This window comes from Spea bombifrons, chromosome 4 (genome assembly GCF_027358695.1).
Source record: "Spea bombifrons isolate aSpeBom1 chromosome 4, aSpeBom1.2.pri, whole genome shotgun sequence".
NCBI classification, from domain to species: Eukaryota; Metazoa; Chordata; class Amphibia; order Anura; family Pelobatidae; genus Spea; species Spea bombifrons.
In genome coordinates this window covers 263,246-286,577 of record NC_071090.1, presented here as the reverse complement: position 1 = coordinate 286,577, position 23,332 = coordinate 263,246, and the positions used below count along the sequence as shown (strand labels likewise).

At 47.2% G+C, this 23,332-nt stretch overlaps 1 protein-coding gene and 1 long non-coding RNA gene across 2 annotated transcripts in view; one reads left to right on the top strand and one right to left on the bottom strand.

Moving 5' to 3' along the window:
* The window catches only part of PIK3C2G (phosphatidylinositol-4-phosphate 3-kinase catalytic subunit type 2 gamma), a 29,740-nt gene extending 10,275 nt beyond the window's left edge, over positions 1-19,465 (bottom strand). The window contains exons 1-22 of the mRNA XM_053461999.1: positions 19,338-19,465; positions 17,886-18,565; positions 17,541-17,620; positions 17,305-17,462; positions 16,001-16,409; positions 14,600-14,708; positions 14,021-14,091; positions 13,158-13,221; positions 12,499-12,612; positions 10,889-10,919; positions 10,303-10,504; positions 8,810-8,932; positions 7,315-7,446; positions 6,849-6,960; positions 6,292-6,422; positions 5,858-6,046; positions 4,589-4,682; positions 4,319-4,413; positions 4,015-4,195; positions 2,116-2,223; positions 1,711-1,803; positions 1,433-1,562 (exon numbers count right to left, since the gene is read on the bottom strand). Coding sequence (XP_053317974.1) covers positions 1,433-1,562; positions 1,711-1,803; positions 2,116-2,223; positions 4,015-4,195; positions 4,319-4,413; positions 4,589-4,682; positions 5,858-6,046; positions 6,292-6,422; positions 6,849-6,960; positions 7,315-7,446; positions 8,810-8,932; positions 10,303-10,504; positions 10,889-10,919; positions 12,499-12,612; positions 13,158-13,221; positions 14,021-14,091; positions 14,600-14,708; positions 16,001-16,409; positions 17,305-17,462; positions 17,541-17,620; positions 17,886-18,565; positions 19,338-19,395 — 3,364 coding nt within the window. The 5' untranslated portion in view covers positions 19,396-19,465. The remainder of the gene's footprint in view (positions 1-1,432; positions 1,563-1,710; positions 1,804-2,115; positions 2,224-4,014; positions 4,196-4,318; positions 4,414-4,588; positions 4,683-5,857; positions 6,047-6,291; positions 6,423-6,848; positions 6,961-7,314; positions 7,447-8,809; positions 8,933-10,302; positions 10,505-10,888; positions 10,920-12,498; positions 12,613-13,157; positions 13,222-14,020; positions 14,092-14,599; positions 14,709-16,000; positions 16,410-17,304; positions 17,463-17,540; positions 17,621-17,885; positions 18,566-19,337) is intronic.
* On the top strand, positions 11,397-11,606 carry LOC128490835 (uncharacterized). The gene is made up of 2 exons (XR_008353978.1): positions 11,397-11,434; positions 11,534-11,606. It is a non-coding gene; the product is annotated as an uncharacterized LOC128490835 (long non-coding RNA).
* Positions 19,466-23,332: the final 3,867 nt, after the last annotated feature.

The following is a 23,332-nucleotide window of genomic DNA, read 5'->3' as shown; positions in this document are numbered from 1 at the left end:
ATTTACTGGTCAGACTGGGGGGGATACGATGTATGGATTGGTCAAACTGGGGGGGATACGATGTATTTACTGGTCAGACCGGGGAGGATACGATGTATTTACTGGTCAGACTGGGGGGGGATACGATGTATGGATTGGTCAGACTGGGGAGGATACGATGTATGGATTGGTCAGACTGGGGGGGATACGATGTATTTACTGGTCAGACCGGGGGGATACGATGTCTTTACTGGTCAGACTGGGGAGGATACGATGTATGGATTGGTCAGACTGGGGAGGATACGATGTATTTACTGGTCAGACTGGGGGGGGATACGATGTATGGATTGGTCAGACTGGGGGGGATACGATGTATGGATTGGTCAGACTGGGGAGGATACGATGTATTTAATGGTCAGACTGGGGAGGATACGATGTATTTAATGGTCAGACTGGGGAGGATACGATGTATTTAATGGTCAGACTGGGGAGGATACGATGTATTTAATGGTCAGACTGGGGAGGATACGATGTATGGATTGGTCAGACTGGGGGGATACGATGTATTTACTGGTCAGACTGGGGAGGGTACGATGTATGGATTGGTCAGACTGGGGGGGGTACGATGTATTTACTGGTCAGACTGGGGGGGGATACGATGTATGGATTGGTCAAACTGGGGGGGATACGATGTATTTACTGGTCAGACCGGGGAGGATACGATGTATTTACTGGTCAGACTGGGGGGGGATACGATGTATGGATTGGTCAGACTGGGGAGGATACGATGTATGGATTGGTCAGACTGGGGGGGATACGATGTATTTACTGGTCAGACCGGGGGGATACGATGTCTTTACTGGTCAGACTGGGGAGGATACGATGTATGGATTGGTCAGACTGGCTGAGGATACGATGTATTTACTGGTCAGACTGGGGGGGGATACGATGTATGGATTGGTCAGACTGGGGGGGGATACGATGTATGGATTGGTCAGACTGGGGAGGATACGATGTATGGATTGGTCAGACTGGGGGGGATACGATGTATGGATTGGTCAGACTGGGGGGGATACGATGTATTTACTGGTCAGACCGGGGGGATACGATGTAAGGATTGGTCAGACTGGGGAGGATACGATGTATGGATTGGTCAGACCGGGGGGATACGATGTATGGATTGGTCAGACTGGGGAGGATACGATGTATTTACTGGTCAGACCGGGGGGGATACGATGTATGGATTGGTCAGACTGGGGAGGATACGATGTATTTAATGGTCAGACTGGGGAGGATACAATGTATTTACTGGTCAGACTGGGGGTGATGATCATGATGATGAGTGATAGCTGGCAGATATTAGTTATTGTATCGGAATTAAATGATAATCAATAAAAGAAGCACTCGGGCCGTTATCTAGAACCTCTCCCCTCCCATCGGGTTCCGCGTTCACCTTGCTTCTTGCCCGTGGATAAGCACTTATAGGTGACCATGCGCAGGTCCAAGCCTTCCTGCAGCCAGAGCCTGTCCATCACTTCGATTAACTGCAGGACCAGCATATCCTGACGAAGGTCGTCTCCGCTCTGTAATGAGGGAACCCACCGGGGGGAATCAGAGCTCTAGAAGTTTCTAGAAGTCTCAACTTATTCTAGAACGTCCAGTTATCAGCAGATCATGACGGTTCCGATATTTCCCGCCGTTAATACAGAAGATGCGCGATAGACTCCATACCTTGAATATAACGTCAATGTTTTCTCCCAGCGGGTCGGCGTTGACAAAGGAGATCTTCAGCGGAACCGCGTTTGATTTAAAGTAGGAACATTTCTGAAAAAGAGAATAAAGTGACGTCACGAGACGCGGATCAACCCCACGTTCACTCATCTTTACTTCATTTCAAGGAGAGATGAACAAATATCTTAAACTAGAGAGTCAGAGGCCGAGGTGGAATGGAAAGGAAGTTTTACTTTACTGGGAGGGTGGTAGATAAGTGGAACAGCCTTCCAGCAGAGGTGGTAGAGGGTAATACAGCGAGGGGATTAAACATGCATGGGATAAACATATGGCTCCTGAGACCAACGACTAATTAAGGTTTTATGTTTCTCTGTCGGGTAATAATCAGATAAAACACGAGCTCACGCTGCGGTCGATGCCTCGAACGACCAGCGCCGGGTCCTGCGGAAGGCGGAGAACTCGCACGGCTCGGAAAAACTGTTCCAGGTCACTGAGGTTTGATTGGAGGATCTCCTTTCCAAAGCACAATTAGAACATTTCAGCAACTCATGCAATGGATTCAATGGGGATTACTATTATTAAACATGTATACATGGGGGCGTATAATAATAATAATAATAATAATAATAATAATACCCCTGTATATACATGTATAATAATAATAATAATAATAAATAATAACCCCTGTATAATAATAATAATAATAAATAATACCCCCGTATATACATGTATAATAATAATATTATTATTATTATTAATACCCCGATATATACATGTATAATAATAATAATAATAATAATAATAATACCCCGTATATACATGTATAATAATACCCAGTATATACATGTATAATACCCCGTATATACATGTATAATAATAATAATAATACCCCTGTATATACATGTATAATAATAATAATAATAATAAATAATAACCCCTGTATAATAATAATAATAATAAATAATACCCCCGTATATACATGTATAATAATAATATTATTATTATTAATACCCCGATATATAAATGTATAATAATAATAATAATACCCCGTATATACATGTATAATAATAATAATACCCAGTATATACATGTATAATACCCAGTATATACATGTATAATAATACCCCCGTATATACATGTATAATAATAATATTATTATTATTAATACCCCCATATATACATGTATTATAATACCCCCGTATATACATGTATAATAATAATACCCTGTATATACATGTATTATAATACCCCCATATATACATGTATAATAATAATAATAATAATAATAATAACCCCATATATACATGTATTATATTACCCCATATATACATGTATTATAATACCCCCATATATACATGTATAATAATAATAATAATAATAATAATACCCCTGTATATATATGTATTATAATACCCCCGTATATACATGTATAATAATAATAATAATGATAATAATACCCTGTATATAAATGTATTATAATACCCCCATATATACATGTATAATACCCCCGTATATACATGTATAATAATAATAATAATAATAATAATAATACCCCCGTATATACATGTATAATAATAATAATAATAATAATGATAATAATACCCCCGTATATACATGTATTATAATACCCCCATATATATACATGTATTATAATACCCCCATATATACATGTATTATAATACCCCCATATATACATGTATAATAATAATAATAATAATACCCCCATATATATATGTATTATAATACCCCCGTATATACATGTATAATAATAATAATAATAATAATAATAATAATGATAATAATACCCTGTATATAAATGTATTATAATACCCCCATATATACATGTATTATAATACCCCCGTATATACATGTATAATAATAATAATAATAATAATTCCCCCGTATATACATGTATTATAATACCCCCGTATATACATGTATAATAATAATTATAATAATAATGATAATAATACCCCCGTATATTCATGTATTATAATACCCCCATATATATACATGTATTATAATACCCCCATATATACATGTATAATAATAATAATAATAATAATAATACCCCCGTATATACATGTATTATAATACCCCCGTATATACATGTATAATAATAATTATAATAATAATGATAATAATACACCCGTATATACATGTATTATAATACCCCCATATATACATGTATTATAATACCCCCGTATATACATGTATTATAATACCCCGGCCTATACATGTATAATAATATACATTATTGGTGGCTCTTGGTTGGGCCCTTTGAGATGCGGTCCCCGCCAATACCTGCCGTTTGGTGTCTTGAGCGGCCTTGACTTTTTCCGAGATATTTTGAAGAATTTCCATCAGCTTTTCTTGTTTCACGAATTCCTCGTTCATTGCTTTCCCGACGCAGAACCGCAGCGCGGCCAGAACTCTCCGGTACAGACTCCGGTAACGGGACTCATTGGCAGCGTCTGTCAGCAGCCTGGGGGGTAAAAGCGGAAATCACGGGAGAAAGGGCATTATTATTCCAATATTTCCTGAGCTCCTGGTTGGTCCGCGTTCTCGCGCCGCCAGTGTTTACACAGACGCCGGACGCAGCTCTCACCAGTAAAGACGATGAGCGACCTGGATACTTTGTAACGCGCGATTCAGGAGGAGATCGACCAACGGGTTCTCCGGGCGCCACTCGGACTTCACAGCCTGCGAACGACACACGATTATCGAGAAACGTGGGATTTATGGGTCATTTAACCCTCCGAATGCCCTCTGCAAGCGCCGTCCGCGCAGATCTCCGGATCTTTACGGAATTGGAAGCCGCGGCCGTTAATTCTCCAGCAGGTTCCGCGCCTGGTGTGTTACCCGGCTTCAGACTCACCTGGACGAGCTGCGGCAGGTATTCCAGGAGCTCGTCGTTGGAGAGTTTCCCGATCTGCTGACACGCCACGTTCCGGATCTGCTGGTCGGGGAAGCTGGGAAAAGAGACGGGGGGGAAAGGTTTAACGGACAGAAGAGCGACGGAGAAAGTAGAAAGCAGACCCCCGGCGGACATGGTTAATAGACCCCGATCCGGATCCAGCCGTTTGAGACCCGCGCCGGCCGCTGCTATCTCACCTCTTTTCTCAATCTTTACATATTCTGAGTGCAGGTTTTAGTGGGTTCTAGGTATAGAAATGCAGGTTTCGCAGGGTTCTAGGTATAGACATGCAGGTTTCGCCGAGTTCTAGGTTCAGATGTGCAGTTTTGCCGAGTTCTAGCTAAGGACGTGCCGGTTTTTCTGGGTTCTAGGTATAGACATACAGGACTTTCTTGGTTCTAGGTATAGGCATGCAGGTTTTGCTGGGTTCTAGGGATAGACGTGAATGTTTTGCTTGATTATAGGTATAGGCAAGCAGGTTCTGCTGGGTTCCAGGTATAGACATGCAGGTTTCGCCGAGTTCTAGGTATAGACATGCAGGTTTTGCTGGGTTCTAGGTATAGGCACCCAGGCCTCAAGGGGGGGAATTCCTTTAATTACAGGAATGTCTGGCTTTTTAAGGGACGCTCCTCTTTGCGTTCTCCCTTCCGCGTTCTCCCTTTGTAGGAAGTCTCCAATCTCTGCATTCACTGGCAGAATATTCCTTATTTTTAGAGCTGAGGCGAGATTTTTGTCCTTGTGGATGTTTCCGTCACCATGGAAACTGCATTGACAGTTAATATTGTTCCATCTGACTGACAATCCGCATTTATTAACCCCTTCCAGGGCGAGTACACAGGATATTAGGTAACGGGATTGCTTTGTCGTCCAGATTTAAAGAAAAGTAAAGAAGTTTGAAAGTTAGACGCTGGCGCCGCGTTATCCACCCCCCCCCGGCGCTACGTTATCCACACCCCCCCGGGCGCTGCGTTATCCACCCACCCCCGACGCTGCGTTATCCACCCCCCCGGCGCTGCGTTATCCACCCCCCCCGGGCGCTGCGTTATCCACCCACCCCCCGGCGCTGCGTTATCCACCCACCCCCCGGCGCTGCGTTATCCACCCCCTCCGGGCGCTGCGTTATCCACCCACCCCCGACGCTGCGTTATTCACCCCCCCACACAACATAAGGATCTTAAAAGACCATAAAAAAAGAACAAGAAACACAGAAAATGTGCATTTTTTTCTCACCATGAATTTAAAAGTCCCAGAGCTTCTGTCGGGTCAGAGAATTCCCAGTCCTGCAGGACCCGGTAAATGGCGGACACGGTTTGGGGGTCCCAGCCCGGCGCGCTGCCCAGCAACAGCGGCAGAATCTTCTCCGGTTTATCGCTGCAGGACCGATGGCGCCACAGACTCCGCTTCTCAGCTTCTGAAAGGCTGCGCCCAAAGACACGTTTAGAAATAAGCGTCTCGTTATGACCCCAAGGGGGGGGATTCCTCGGGGTCCCGGATACCCTATTCATTGTAACTGTTATTTGGCCTTAAATGACCCCTGGAATTGTTTGCTCCTTTCCTGCGGGTCGCGTCGGGGACACGGGGATCACGCGGCGGCGCAGGCTGAGCGGGCTCTGGAAGGACAACCCAGCGAGACGTATCCGGGTGGGAATTATGGAAACACTTACAATAAAACGGAATTCCTGTGAATGAGTTTCTCCAGATCCCCGGAAGCTTCCGGAAAGGGGATTCGCCCGCTCTGCGGAGGAGCTTCTGGAGGAGGTTTCTGAAATACGCCATTATTATCCATGAAATCAACCTAAAAAGATAAAACGATAGCAGAGTTACAGCAAATAACGGACGTTGAGGATGAAGCGGGGAACCGTAATTTCGCACTTTCCAGTGAAAAGTTTTCTCATTGGCTCCAGATACCGGCCTGGGAGGGGAGAAAAGCGCTGCGATTGGCAGCCTCGCTTGGCTTTGGGGGTTCTTTTTGTTTCTTTAAAATATATATTTGTTATTTGTGGATTTTATCCAAATCCTGCGCATTTAACGCTGCAAAGTCGTTTTTTTGCCATCTGGCACCTTAGTGAGTAGACTCCCCGTGTGGAAAGCTCATTCTCCTTGTGATATGCGCCACGTGGGCACGTACCGGTGATCTATACCTGACCGGATCTGATCAAGGGCCGCGCACGCTTGGGAATTCCAGGCTCTTTTTGCACCTGATTAGGTCGGCCGTCCTCACCTGCGCGGTTAAGAGTGTCGGCAAAGTGACATCAAAGGCCCCGGGAGTGATAACCGGCGGGGGCTCCACGTGAGACACCATGTTTAGCAGCATGTTCCCGTGTACCATCCTCCTGTCATACAAAGCACACGACACCGAGACGTCACCAACGCTGGCAACAGCAAAGCCTCCTGTCTGAGCCCGTTAATCGTCACGTGATGAGTTATTACATCACCTTAACAATTCATTGGACCAATCGGAGTAACTTTGTAATTTTAACGCACGCCACAGACAGGAAGGTGACATTAGGGGGTCCTAATTACCGCTCAGAAATCCCACCAAGCGCTCGTGGCCGGCCCCTCGCGGACTGCTCCCAACCACTTCATCCCAATCCCCCAAAAACACGTTTTCTACACAGTTTATCCCAATGAGAATTTAAGAAAAGGTTATTTCATCAAGAAATAATTACCAGGGGAAAGAGACCTACTGGCTGCAATAGAGGGGGAGACAGCTCCATGCGAGCAGCGAGACGGCGGCAGGCGATTCCTTCACCCCCATCAGCCTCAGGACCAGCGCCGACTCGTACGGAAGAGAAGAGAGCACGACGGGGAAGCAGATTCTAGAACACGAGAAATACTTTTATCGAACTCTGATACGCGTTTAGAGTCCGCAGGAGGTAAGAGCGGAGAGCGCAGGAGGTAAGAGCGGAGAGGGCAGGAGGTAAGAGCGGAGAGGGCAGGAGGTAAGAGCGGAGAGGGCAGGAGGTAAGAGCGGAGAGGGCAGGAGGTAAGAGCGGAGAGGGCAGGAGGTAAGAGCGGAGAGGGCAGGAGGTAAGAGCGGAGAGGGCAGGAGGTAAGAGCGGAGAGGGCAGGAGGTAAGAGCGGAGAGGGCAGGAGGTAAGAGCGGAGAGCGCAGGAGGTAAGAGCGGAGAGCGCAGGAGGTAAGAGCGGAGAGCGCAGGAGGTAAGAGCGGAGAGCGCAGGAGGTAAGAGCGGAGAGCGCAGGAGGTAAGAGCGGAGAGCGCAGGAGGTAAGAGCGGAGAGCGCAGGAGGTAAGAGCGGAGAGCGCAGGAGGTAAGAGCGGAGAGCGCAGGAGGTAAGAGCGGAGAGCGCAGGAGGTAAGAGCGGAGAGCGCAGGAGGTAAGAGCGGAGAGCGCAGGAGGTAAGAGCGGAGAGCGCAGGAGGTAAGAGCGGAGAGCGCAGGAGGTAAGAGCGGAGAGGGCAGGAGGTAAGAGCGGAGAGGGCAGGAGGTAAGAGCGGAGAGGGCAGGAGGTAAGAGCGGAGAGGGCAGGAGGTAAGAGCGGAGAGGGCAGGAGGTAAGAGCGGAGAGGGCAGGAGGTAAGAGCGGAGAGCGCAGGAGGTAAGAGCGGAGAGCGCAGGAGGTAAGAGCGGAGAGCGCAGGAGGTAAGAGCGGAGATCGCAGGAGGTAAGAGCGGAGAGCGCAGGAGGTAAGAGCGGAGAGCGCAGGAGGTAAGAGCGGAGAGCGCAGGAGGTAAGAGCGGAGAGCGCAGGAGGTAAGAGCGGAGAGCGCAGGAGGTAAGAGCGGAGAGCGCAGGAGGTAAGAGCGGAGAGCGCAGGAGGTAAGAGCGGAGAGCGCAGGAGGTAAGAGCAGAGAGCGCAGGAGGTAAGAGCAGAGAGCGCAGGAGGTAAGAGCAGAGAGCGCAGGAGGTAAGAGCAGAGAGCGCAGGAGGTAAGAGCGGAGAGCGCAGGAGGTAAGAGCGGAGAGCGCAGGAGGTAAGAGCGGAGAGCGCAGGAGGTAAGAGCGGAGAGCGCAGGAGGTAAGAGCGGAGAGCGCAGGAGGTAAGAGCGGAGAGCGCAGGAGGTAAGAGCGGAGAGCGCAGGAGGTAAGAGCGGAGAGCGCGGGTCTCAGACCGGCCGGGAGACTTAGCACAGGGGGTCACGTAGCAGAAGAAATGTCTAATTCTACCTACGCTGCTCTCTCATTCATCGCCTTCATGCGAATAAATGATACGAAGCAACTTACCGCTCATCCCATAGCACAGCGGAGAATGAATCCCGCGCAGCCGTCTGCCTCCGTGTCGTGACCTCCTGACATATCTTCCTTCCGGCGTAAACGACCGAACACGAAACGAAATAGACGTTATCGCTGCAGAAAAAAAAAAAAAAAAAAGAGGTAAAATAATAATAAAAGCAATAATAATAAAGTCAACAGTAATAGGGATTACAAAAATAAGAAAAACAACTATAATAATAATAATTAATAAATATTATAAAATGTATTTTTTATTATTATTCGAATTATGTTTGCTGTTATTCTTCTTATAATTATTATAATTATTATTATGGACGTCTCACTACATTCCCGCTTTATTTCGCCAAACCCCTTCTTGCGGCCAGACGCCGATCCGCGCAGGATTTATATCCCGATTGTGTGAATTTTATTGAAAGTTCCAGGATTTTTTTTAAATTTATTTTAATGATATAAAATCCGCCCCGATACACCCCATACCGATACCCGTCCCGTACCGATACACCCCATACCGATACCCGCCCCAATACACCCCATACCGATACCCGCCCCGTACCGATACACCCCATACCCATCCTGTACTGATATACCCCATACCGATACCCGCCCCGATACACCCCATACCGATACCTGCCCCGTACTGATACACCCCATACCGATACACGCCCCATACTGAAACACCCCATACCCATACCCGCCCCTTACTGATATACTCCATACCGATACCCGCCCCAATACAACCCATACCGATACCCGCCCCGATACACCCCATACTGATACCCGCCCCGTACTGATATACCCCATACCCATCCCGTACTGATACACCCCATACCGATACCCACCCCGTACCGATACACCCCATACCGATACCCGCCCCGTACCGATACACCCCATACCCATCCTGTACTGATATACCCCATACCAATACCCGCCCCGTAACGATACACGCCCCATACTGATACACCCCATACCCATACCCGCCCCGTACTGATATACTCCATACCGATACCCGCCCCAATACACCCCATACCGATACCCGCCCCGATACACCCCATACTGATACCCGCCCCGTACTGATATACCCCATACCGATACCCGCCCCGTACTGATACACCCCATACCCATCCCGTACTGATACACCCCATACCGATACCCGCCCCGTACCGATACACCCCATACCGATACCCGCCCTGTACTGATATACCCCATACCGATACCCGCCCCGTACTGATACACCCCATACCGATACCCGCCCTGTACTGATATACCCCATACCGATACCCGCCCCGTACTGATACACCCCATACCGATACCCGCCCCGTACTGATACACCCCATACCCATACCCGCCCCGTACTGATATACCCCATACCGATACCCGCCCCAATACACCCCATACCGATACCCGCCCCAATATACGCCATACCGATACCCGCCCCAATATACCCCATACCGATACCCGCCCCGTACTGATATGTACGTTCTGACCTTTCCACCCAATTCTTGGGGAGGTTGTGAACCGCGTAGAGATTGAACGTTAGATTGGGGTCCGCGGGGCGACCGTCAGCGTGGAGACCGGGGGTCCTGCCAGGGGCCACGCGGAAATCCATCTGGAAGCTCCGGCCGTACATGTCGATGAGATCGGAGACGGCGTTGGAGAGATTTATCACCGCGGCCTCTACGCCGGGATCTGGAAATAAAGACACAAAAAGGCCGCTTTTCATCAGATTTCTGTCTTCAGCTCGTAACTCGCCGGGCTTCATATTCCAGCGCAGCCAATCGTCTGCCGGCAGACCGGCCCCCCACGGCCCATCTAGTCTGCCGAAAGCAGTCGTTGGTGTCGTCTTAGATTCAGGAGCCGTATGTCTATCCCATGCATGTTTAATACCCTCACTGTATTACCCTCTACCACCTCTGCTGGGAGCCTGTTCCACTTATCCACCACCCTCTCAGTGACGTAAAAACTCCCTTCCGTCCCATCTCAGTCTCTGACCCTCTAGAGTTAGATTCCGGTCTCTTCTTGTAACTTTTCTCCTCCTTTGGAATAATTATTTTAAACGGTAATGAAAGTTACCTGCTGGAAGGCTCCTCGAGTCAGGACATTTCTGTAATGTGAGAGAAGAGAATTAGCCCCGCTCGGGGTAGATAAACGCTTTGAAGAGTAACCAAAAAGCCCCATTTTCATTATTTTTGCTTCTAGATTTATATATCTCTCCGTAATTCATCGAGCTCCAGAACGCGGGTAACGCGGGGGTCCGGCGCTCGCCTGCGAATGAATCCTTCGGAGCCGGGACAGAATGTCAGAGACCCCAGAGACGGGGAAATTATTACAGTCGTTATCGGTGTAGAAGGGGTTAAAGCGAAGTTACCCTGCCCCGGGACACCTGGCCTATACCAGATCCGTATATTGCGCTCACTGGTGATGGCCTCCAAACTCCAGCGTTTACTGCCCTAACGTTTACCCCAGTGTTTACTGCCCTAACGTTTACCCCAGCGTTTACTGCCCTAACGTTTACTGCCCTACGTTTACCCCAGAGTTTACCGCCCTACGTTTACCCCAGCGTTTACTGCCCTACGTTTACCCCATCCCTTACAAAAAAATTATTGCAGTTTTTCTGAAGTAATACTGCTATTTTTTGGACATGAAAAAACTGCAATACTGCACTTTTACTGCACATTTACTGCAGTTTTACTGCATTTGTACTTCACTGTACTGCAGTTGTACTGCAGTTATTTTTGTACGGAAGTACAAATGCAATAAAGCTACAGCACATTGAAGTACAACTGTAGGTTTGCAATATAAAAAAAAAAAAGTGCGGTAAATGTGCAGTAATAATGCAGTAAAAGTGCAGTATTGCAGTTTTTTCATGTCCAAAAAATAGCAGTATTACTTCAGAAAAACTGCAATAATTTTTCATAAGGGCAGCGTTTACTGCCCTACGTTTACCCCAGCGTTTACTGCCCTACGTTTACCCCAGCGTTTACTGCCCTACGGAGTCACAGACTGCACTCGGGGTAGGGAAGGGGGCATCAGGGAGGAACAAGGGGAGGCAAATGAGAAAAATTAGGGAAATCAGGGGAGGAGAGGGGCTGTGATAATATTACATCATTAAATCATATAAACCGAGGAATTTGGGGATATTTTCACCCATCGGGGGATTTTACCTCCCATCTCATTTGGGGTAAACCGTAAAAAGTGGGATAAATGCGCTCGTTTCTTATAGTTTCATGTGTTGTATTGAAAGTACCTGCGCGGCCAGGTCAGGGTCACGTGATGGGATTTAAAGGGGCAGCATCACGTGATGAAAAGACTTTGCTATCCCTGCGCGGGGGGATTATAGAGAGGGGTCTCTGCGGACAGGGAACGCTGCCGCCGATCGCTCGTCGCCGTCTCGTTTGCTCTTTAATCCCCTTTGTTACGGAATTAACGCTTTGCTGAACCCCAAAGACAATTTGCCGTCAGCAGTTTGATTTGGAAAATGATCTAAAGCTGTCCTTTCGAATTCACAGGCCGGAAAAAAAGGCGATTCAGCAGAATTCCACCCGACGCTGAGCGGGGCAAACTGGGGGGTGGGCTGGCGTGTCACCTAAACGGTGCTAACAGCCGGAACGGGACATTATGAGGGTCCCACATAAAGAGTAATCCTAGTAGTCTGAGCGCGCCGGACTTTGAGAAGCCGTTACCTGCGCGATCAGGTGGGTCAGGGACCTCCGCGCATTCTTCACCTCCTTGGTCTCCACAGAACGAAGCAAGAAACAAATCTCCTTCACGGCCTCCAGCAGAACTTGGACATGAACCTGCGGGGAGGCCCGTTACACGTAATAATAATAATAATACTAATAATAACTATAATAATGATGTAATGCGGATGCTTCCCATGCGCCAGGCACCGTTACACGAGACTAAATACTAATAATAACAATAACAATAATAACTATAATAATAATAATACTAATAAATAATAATAAATAATAAAGTAATGCGGACGCTTCCCATGCGCCGGGCGCCGTTACACGAGACTAAATAATAATAACAATAACAATAATAATACTAATAAATAATAATAAATAATAAAGTAATGCGGACGCTTCCCATGCGCCGGGCGCCGTTACACGAGACTAAATAATAATAAATAATAACAATAACTATAATAATAATAATAACAATAACTATAATAATAATAATAATAACTATAATAATAATAATAATAATAATAACTATAATAATGATGTAATGCGGACGCTTCCCATGCGCCGGGCGCCGTTACACGAGACTAAATAATAATAAATAATAATAAATAATAAAGTAATGCGGACGCTTCCCATGCGCCGGGTGCCGTTACCTGGCTGCGCAGGAAATATTGGGCTTGTTCTGTGTAACGAGCCACGGAGCCAAAAAGTCTTTTTCTAAAAGAAAATAAACAAAGTCGATTCATGATTTTAATATAAAAGACGTGCGAAGCCGGGAAGGAGGCGGCTGATATTTAGAACGGAATTTCTATCTCCCAGGACAGGGTAATAAGGGGCAAAACCAGGACGGCTCCCAGGAGCCTCAGCTGCCGGACGCAAGCTCCTGATGGGAGTTGGAGTGTAATTCATGGAGCCCCCGGGTAATGCGGGGTAATTCATGGAGCCCCCGGGTAATGCGGGGTAATTCATGGAGCCCCCAGGTAATGCGGGGTAATTCATGGAGCCCCCGGGTAATGCGGGGTAATTCATGGAGCCCCCGGGTAATGCGGGGTAATTCATGGAGCCCCCGGGTAATGCGGGGTAATTCATGGAGCCCCCGGGTAATGCGGGGTAATTCATGGAGCCCCCGGGTAATGCGGGGTAATTCATGGAGCCCCTGGGTAATGCGGGGTAATTCATGGAGCCCCCGGGTAATGCGGGGTAATTCATGGAGCCCCCGGGTAATGCGGCGTAATTCATGGAGCCCCCGGGTAATGCGGCGTAATTCATGGAGCCCCCGGGTAATGCGGCGTAATTCATGGAGCCCCCGGGTAATGCGGCGTAATTCATGGAGCCCCCGGGTAATGCGGCGTAATTCATGGAGCCCCCGGGTAATGCGGGGTAATTCATGGAGCCCCCGGGTAATGCCGGGTAATTCATGGAGCCCCTGGGTAATGCGGGGTAATTCATGAGGTACATTGTTACCGTCATATCATGCGTGACAAAGCGTCGTAGTGAAGGTTATTCGGTTTCTCACCGGATTTCTGTCCAGTATTGCGCATGTTCCCCAAATTTGCTCGGGTTTAACTCTGCCTCATCATCCTCAGGCTGCAGAACACGAGAGCAGAAGAAACATTAAATGGGGCAGAAATCTGATCAGTGAAATAACCCCCCACATGAGGGCTTCCGTCCAACCTGGGGGTACAAAGAAAGCCAAGTCCTGTACCAGTCCCATGGGCCGGGGACATGGGGGGGGGCTGGGGGGCATTTAACGTTACATTCGCCCCGCGGTATCAGAACATCGGTGCGCAGGCGCTGCCCTCTGCAGGTCTGACTTAAGCATTAATTCATGGAAAGTCCCTGCAGCGGTGAGAGGCAGAAAACTTTGATTATTAATTATTATTATTTATTAATATATTATCAGTATTATATATAAATAATATATTCGTATTATCACTGCTATTATTACATATTAATGATATTATATTATTTATATAAATATATTTTTATACAATATTATATCATTATCATAAATACTGCTATAATTACTACAATTATCTGTGCGTCTGGAAAGGGTTAATATTAGTAACCACATTTAAGCAGGATTGGGACTCACTGTGCGTGCGAGGCAGGGAGGCTGCGCGGGGGCCGGAGGGCCGTGGTGGAATCGGAGCTGCACTGAGCTCAGTCTCTGGAGGTTTTTGTGGCTCCTTAAACTGTATTCCCTGAAATGCAGAAAATACATCTAATTACCCCAGAAACATCCAGATATCTCCTCTGGCATGCAGAGGGTTAATGCTGTGCAGCAAAAAAAAAAAAAAAAACCCTCTGTGTGCTTCGGGGATTCCCTCTGTGCCCCAAACCCCTCTTTCCTCCTCTGATGCTCCCCTTTCACCCTTAACGCCCCTCTCTCCTCCCCTGATGCCCCTCTCTCCTCCCCCGATGCCCCTCTCTCCTCCCCCGATGCCCCTCTTTTCTAGGAGGTCAGAATGTTTGTGGGGTATGAGGGGATCGCAGGGTTCTACAGCCCTAAAAGCCCCGATAATGTGTATAGAAACAGCAGGAAACGGCTTTATAAATGAAACGGGGTAAATCAGAGTTAATAACCCGACTCTGTCCCTAAATACGCTTAAAGCAATGGGAAAATGGAGACTAGAGGTCCAAAAGCAGATGGAGTCTTCAGGTTAAGTTTTTATTGGGCCAACAAAGTAAAAGATGGAAATATCTGAGGAAGAGACCTCTGAGGTGACTCTATATCCTTTCCACACCATGTAGCCAATAGTATTGGGAGGACTGACCATTACCCCATGAGGGGCTGCGATCACTTTCCAAACACAGACATTAACATCAAGTCCCTGTTGGTCAGGTGTCCCAATACTTTTGTCCATACAGTGTATAGCGTTCAATAAAACGTAGAAACTCGGTCTAAGGACGGCATCTCCCCCCCGGGGCAGGTAAATGGATCAGACGGCGAAATAATATTGCCCGCTGTATGTCTGAGGAGCGGCCTCGGTCACTGGACTCCATCGCAGGCCTCAGTTCCTCTTTATTTGACAGATTTTCTGTAGTAAATCTAATTTCCCGATAAGCAGCAGCCCGATGTGACGCCCCAACCTTGGACTTCAGTCATGAGTTCCCTGGAGTTGGAGCTCCCCCTGCTGGCCAATGATCGGCCAATCACCGCTCTGCTTCATGCGCTTTCATTCACCGCGGCTACGTTACGACGGCTTCCAGGTTTAGCTATCAGCAGAGATCGATCGTCTCCAGAATACTATTACTTATTGGCTTTTAGGACCGAGTCTCCATTCCCCATTTTATCCCCCGGTTGCACGGTTCGGCCTCCCCATCAAGGTCCTTCTGAAGCCAACAGAAGCCTTAAGAGATTGACTGAGTTCCCAGACAACCCTCCAATAAAGGTGCCACTCATTGGGTTCCACTCACCAACCGCCTGGCACGGTGGCCTCCAATCGCCCGGTAAATTTATAAAATTTCAGTATGACTTCCACAAATAACTCACATTTGTAAATATTCATCCAGGCCACAGATGCTCATCAGGGATTTTTTGCCCGGGGGGTCCAACTGGAGCTGGTTTAGCAACGTAGGATCCAGAGGTGAGTGTGAGTGCGGGGGGTGTAGTGGGGGCAGCGAAGCTGGGGTGGGTGGATAGTGAGGGTCTGACGGAGGGTATTGGTTTGGAGTTGGCATCTCCAGTGACTGTAATGAGGGGTACAGGTTCTGGGGGACTTGGTGGGGCTGATGTGGGACGTAGGGGTCCTGTGGTTGGGGATAATGACTGTGTGTGTATGAGGCTTGGGCTGGCAATGGGGGGTACAGGCTGGGTATGTGAGGGGGCATATCGTGGGGTGGAGGGAACTGGTTTATACTGGTTAATATTTTCTCTATGACGTCTTCCACAATATCGTTATCTGTAAACGTTAAAGAGACATTCATTAACCGCTCCGCGCGTCGCATCGTTAGCGGAGAATAATTATCAGAATTATCTATTCATTCTCTCTCCAAACCTAGCAAGAGGTGGCAGGAACAAGAGCATTGTGGAGGTGGCAGATCTGACCCTGTGGTATTATTTACCCCACGGTGCCACCAGCCGAGGTGGATTAGGAATATGCCACCTGAGATTACTTTAAATCTAAGCGGGGCGCTGACGGCGGGACCGCCGAGGCTTTCGTGTCCATGTTCTTGATGTATGTGTAGCTTGTACTGGAATCCAGTAGTAAGTAAAAGCTGAGAGACGCACGTCTGCACATCCACCCGCAGCCAAACAACCAGTCCTGATTTCTCAGCGTGTTTTCTGATGGGCTCCGGAGTTCATGAACCCGTTGTGTCTCCCAAGCTTCCTGAACCCACGAACAAAGAGGACTTAATAAGGGGCCTAAATTTAATTAGTGACGCACCATACAGAAGGCTCCGGTAATAATAGGGTATGATGTATGGAAAAGATTGTTCCTTCATTTCTCTGAAGGTTATCTCGCTGTTTTTACGGTCGAGGACAGTCTATGGCCAGGGCGTGTAGGAGGAAGAGCCCCCCCCTCATTAATTGATCCATTTGGGGGCCCAAATAAAAGATAGAACATTATCCTTTCCAATGTTCTTCCAAGAGCAAAATCCTGACGGACAAAAGATTCAGCTGAAGTCTGCAACTGGCCTCATTGTTGACTATGGGGGGCCTTCTATCCGTCACTGCTGCCCTATCACACTCTACTGGCTGGGCAGATGGGCTCCTAATATGTCTCTTTGGCCCCTAAATTCCAAGCAGAAGGTCTCAGCCTCTCTCAGAAGGCATAGTTACTGCAATCGCTTTACCTTTCTGGGTGAATCGTAGGGGATGCTGAAGACGATCTCCAAAGACTGTGATTTCCATCTCCGATTCCTCGTCGACGTCCCCCATGAACCTGAAGGCCACGCTCCAAATTATCCCCGGATTCGACTCTCCGTCCGACGCAGAATATCTGCTTCTTACACTGTAACGGAAAGTTCACGGCTCGTGAGATAATCTGAACGTCAGGTGGGAGAGCGAAATGCCGGGAAAGTGACTTTACCTTTTCACTGCGTTACAAAAAGCCGCGAGACTCGTGTCGCAGTTCGGTGGAGTTTCCAGTAACTGAACACGCCAGCCGGTCTTAGAAAAGAAACAAAAGGAAGTTAGAAGAGTGAAATAAAAGCTGCCGGCTCCACGATCCATACGAGGGTTTATATAGGTGGGAAGAGTGTGGCCACCGGCTGGATATGCCCAGACGCAGGCTGCCCGAGCACAAAGCCATTGCACATGGCGCTGCATATCCAACTAGCCTTAGAGTGCCGGGGCCACCTTGTCATCGCTACACCGGCCCTACATCCAAACCTGTGTGGTCAGCGAGTGCAGGTGCAATAAGTCAACCCCATACCTCAGGGAGATCTGCCGGGGACACCGGTGGGCTGGGGTAATATCCGCGTCCAGAAACAGACCGACTTCTTGTCAGCTTACTATCGGGTAACCTAGTATCTGTCGAAAAGCCGGATGACCTGGCTTCTTCATGGATGGTGTAACTTCTCCTTAGACCTTTTGGAGCCGCCGCTGAACAGACGGATGGATCATTGTGAGCGTAAGAATTAATGGCGTGGTAATGAATAGTGGGGTCATTAAGACCCGATTCCTCAAAATTTTCAAAGCCTATCCGGATGCCCCAGCTGCCTTGTTGAGAAACGAATGGCTCCGTTGTCGCTCCATCCAAAGGTCCGTCAGCGAAAGGTTGAGGTGGTGGCTGAGGAAACCACGACTGCTGTTCCTCAAACCAGTTGCTTGTTTGAAATCCATAAGACACTTGCGGTGGAGCCACGTGGCAAAATTGAGCGGCTGTTTCTTCAAAGCCAATAGATTGACGTCTTACTGACGCCGGACAGGTTTCCAGGTTTGGTAAAACGTTGCCAGGTAAAGAGGTATCACTGGGCTGGTTGTATGGATATGGATATTGTGGCTCATCGGGATTGAAATGCTGATACGTGGCAGGGTCCAAAAAGCCAATATGATACGGGTATTCCATCTTTATTTCCTGTTCAGCCCTCTCTATGGAGAATTGGGGTCCATCTGTACAAAAAAAAAAGAAAAATCATTAGATTTGAGAATTAGAATCGGACAAAAGTATTTAGTCCGCTTTCTACATATAATCCGTGGCTACACATGAAACATACGGTGAACGGTCACGTGATGTTATCTCAAGAACACGATCAGCAGTTTGAGCGTTCGACGTTTCCTGAAAAATGGCTCCAGAGGCCGTGATATCTGCCGAGTGTCAGGTTCTTAAACGCGGGGCAGGAATGAGGGTGACCGGCTACGAAAGGCGTCGGACGTGGTGTCTCCTGGTGATCGCGCGTTAGGACCTTTAGTTCTAAACGGTCCACGGATGCAGCGATGAAAACAAATGGTTTATGATATAAACAGCATTTTTATAATCACCCAGATATCAGCCAGCTGGAGCACAAAGGGTTAAAGGTGTGCTTTACTACTAGAGACTTTAGGATGGAGTGGGGTGGGCCACGTTCACAGGTCACGGGCGGCATTACCCCTGGCGGTGCTACCGGCATTCACAGAGGCTTCCGGTCTCGCACCTGTTTCGGGAGCTTTTAACATAATTCCACGAGTTTATTATTCTAATCACCGACACTCCGCAGCCCGGCGTCACCGTCGCTCCTTCCTCGTCAGACCACGTTTACTGCCACCAGAATGAGACGTTCCACTTCTATATCCGTCATAACACGCAGAAAAGCAAAACGTGAAGCACCCCCAGCCACGTCGCGTTCCACTCGGGGAGAATTAAATCCATTTCGTGCTGTTACCGTGTTACCCTCAGCTGGAATACCTTCCGATCCCACGGGTTTGATTCCTCCGACAGTCAGACGTGGCAGAATCACTCCCATAAAGCACAACCAGACCCTCCTGCCCCCGGTGAGGTCGTTCCGGGGACAAACGCTTTAAATAGAACAGGAATCTCCTACTGACTGCGACACCAACTGGGGCACTAAATCCACTGCTGGTTAATAGCCAGTAGATACTGTTACCCTCCCGGGGGTACCACAGAGGGGTACTTACCCTTCCGGGGCAGACTAGATGGGCCGAGTGACGGCACGTTCTATGTAACTTGCCCTCCCGGGGCAGACACCTGAGTGCCATCTGACAGCTCCGTGGGCTCAGGCATCGCTCTCATTCCTCGTCCACGTAATTCCAGTAGAACCGGTCCGTCTCCTTTCACAGAAAGCGTCAGCGGAGAAGGCGTGCTCACAGCCAACGGGCAAATTCCCAATAAAAAGTCACCCCTGGGGCAGACCACGGCACCTTCCTTCCACTGCTCACATGTCACGCACACGGAAACACATGAACCACTAGCTTTCAGCAGATCGGCCCCCGGCGGCCCCCGTCTCTCCTGCTGTAACGACTCAAACCTTAATCAGTTGTTGGTCTCGTCTTAGATTCAGGAGCCGTATATCTATCCCATGCATGTTTAATCCCCTCACTGTATTACCCTCTACCACCTCTGCTGGGAGGCTGTTCCACTTATCCACTACCCTCCGTATATTCAGTATGCCACCTGCCTGTCCCATGTATGTTTAAATCACCTCACAGTATTACCTTCTACCACTTCTGCTGGGAGGCTGCTTCGCTTATCTAACAGCCTGTCCGCATTACAGCTAACGCCCATGAATAGGGTAACATTGCCAGCCTGGGGGTTTCTAGGAAAACTACGCCCCAGTCCCCCCAAGCCAGGTACTTGCTTGGTAACATATGCATAGTGGCGCCCCCTACAGTTCATCAGCTGTCACGGACATATGACACATTCACGTGTGATTCTATAACCGTGGCAGACATATGACACATTAGTGCGTGGCGCTGTAACCTTCCTAGACATATGACACGTTACCGCGCGACGCTGTGACCGTCACAGACATACGACACGTTAACACGTAACGCTGTAACCGTCACAGACATATGACACGTTCACGGTAACCTTCACTGTCACCGTATAACCACTACAACCAGTATAACCAGTACAACCTCTACAACCAGTAACCACTACAACCAGTACAACCACTACAACCAGTAAAACATATAACCACTATAACAAGTAACCATTAACCACTACAACCAGTAACCATTAACCACTATAACCAGTACAACCACTACAACCAGTAACCATTAACCCGTACATCCACTACAACCAGTAAAACCTATAACCACTATAACAAGTAACCATTAACCAGTATAACCACTACAACCAGTAACCATTAACCACTATAACCAGTACAACCAGTAACCATTAACCACTACAACAAGTACAACCTATAACAAGTAACCATTAACCACTACAACCAGTATAACCACTATAACCAGTACAACCAGTAACCATTAACCACTATAACCAGTACAACCACTACAACCAGTAAAACCTATAACCACTATAACAAGTAACCATTAACCAGTATAACCACTACAACCATTAACCACTACAACCAGTACAACCAGTAACTATTAACCACTATAACCAGTAAAACCACCACAACCTATAACCACTATAACAAGTAACCATTACAACCAGTAACCACTACAACCACTAAAACAAGTAACCATTAACCACTACAACCAGTATAACCACTATAACCAGTACAACAGTAACCATTAACCACTACAACAAGTACAATCAGTAATTATTAACCACTATAACCAGTACAACCGCTACAACCAGTAACCATTAACCACTATAACCACTACAACCAGTAAAACCTATAACCACTATAACAAGTAACCATTAACCAGTATAACCACTACAACCATTAACCACTACAACCAGTAACCACTACAACCACTAAAACAAGTAACCATTAACCACTACAACCAGTATAACCACTATAACCAGTACAACAGTAACCATTAACCACTACAACAAGTACAATCAGTAATTATTAACCACTATAACCAGTACAACCGCTACAACCAGTTAGGGCTGCAACTAACGATTATTTTAATAATCGATTAGTTGGCCGATTATTTTTTCGATTAATCGATTAATCGGATAAAAAAAATGAATGTAAATTTTTCATTTATTTAAAATAATTTACTAAACAAATGATGTTAAATACAAACAGCAGAATAAAAAAACTTTGATAATACATTTCTTGTCTTTATTTCCCAACCAGCCCCCCAATATATGCACATTTGAGCCCAGGCTTGCTACGCTGCCTCCCAGACATGCCATGCTGCCCCCCCACATATGCCACGCTGCCTACCACAGCACTCCACGCTGCCTCCCACATCTGCCACTCCACGCTGCCTCCCACATATGCCACGCTGCCTCCCACATCTGCCACGCCACGCTGCCTCCCACATCTGCCACTCCACTCTACCCCCCACATGCCACTGTGCCTGATACGCCTTATACCCCCTGAAACACCACTCCATCCTCCCCAGACATGCCACCCTGCCCTCCCCACATATGCCACGCCATGCTGCCTCCCACATCTGCCACTCCACAATGCCTCCCACATCTGCCACGCCATGCTGCCTCCCACATCTGCCACTCCACAATGCCTCCCACATATGCCACGCTGCCTCCCACATCTGCCACTCCACGCTGCCTCCCACATCTGCCACTGTACCTGATACGCCTTATATCCCCTGATACCCCACTCCATCCTCCCCAGACATGCCACCCTGCCTCCCAGACATGCCACTTCTCTACCCCCAGATATGCCACTCTACCCCCAGATATGCCTTATACACCCTGATACACCACTCCGTCCTCCCCAGACATGCCACACTGCCCTCCCCACATATGCCTTATATAATGTATATGCCTTATACCCCAAGATATGTCACTTCACTGCCCCCAGGATTTAGATTCCCCTAAATTAACCCTAAACTCCCCATTAACCATAACTGCCCCTAAATTAACCCTTAACACCCCCTTAACCACAGCATCCCCTAAATTAACCCTAAAGACCCCATCAACCACAGCATCCCCTAAATTAACCCTAAACACACCATTAATCACAACTGCCTCAAATTAACCCCAAACACCCCATTAACCACAGCTGCTCCTAAATTAACCCTAAACACCCTATTAACATAACTGCCCCTAAATTAACCCTAAACATCCTATTAACATAACTGCCCCTAAATTAACCCTAAACAACCCACTAACCATAACTGCCCCTAAATTAACCCCCACCTCCCCTAACTTTCAGTAGCCCAAATATATATTTATATTACATACATATATACACATTATATATATATATATATATACACACACATACACATTATATATATATATATATATATATATATATATATATATATATATACACATATACTTACAGTTAGATGAGTGTCCCAGCCATGTGGTTCTGGCCTGGAGAAGGAAGGGGCGGGGCCAGTTGTCACAGTGATTACAGGGAGGGGGAGTAAGTAGGAGCTGCTGCTGTGAGACGGTGAGTCAGACTAAACGGATTATATAATGAGGGGGATTTTTCAGAGCGTTTGCTCTGAAAAAACCCTCATTTTATAATCGATAATAATCGATTCAACTAATCGATAATGAAATTCGTTGCCAACGAATTTCATTATCGATTATTATCGATTTTATCGATTAGTTGTTGCAGCCCTACAACCAGTAACCATTAACCACTATAACCACTACAACCACTAAAATCAGTAACCAGTAACCATTACAACCACTAAAACAAGTAACCATTAACCACTACAACCAGTAACCATTACAACCAGTAACCACTACAACCACTAAAACAAGTAACCATTAACCACTACAACCAGTATAACCAGTAACCATTAACCACTATAAAC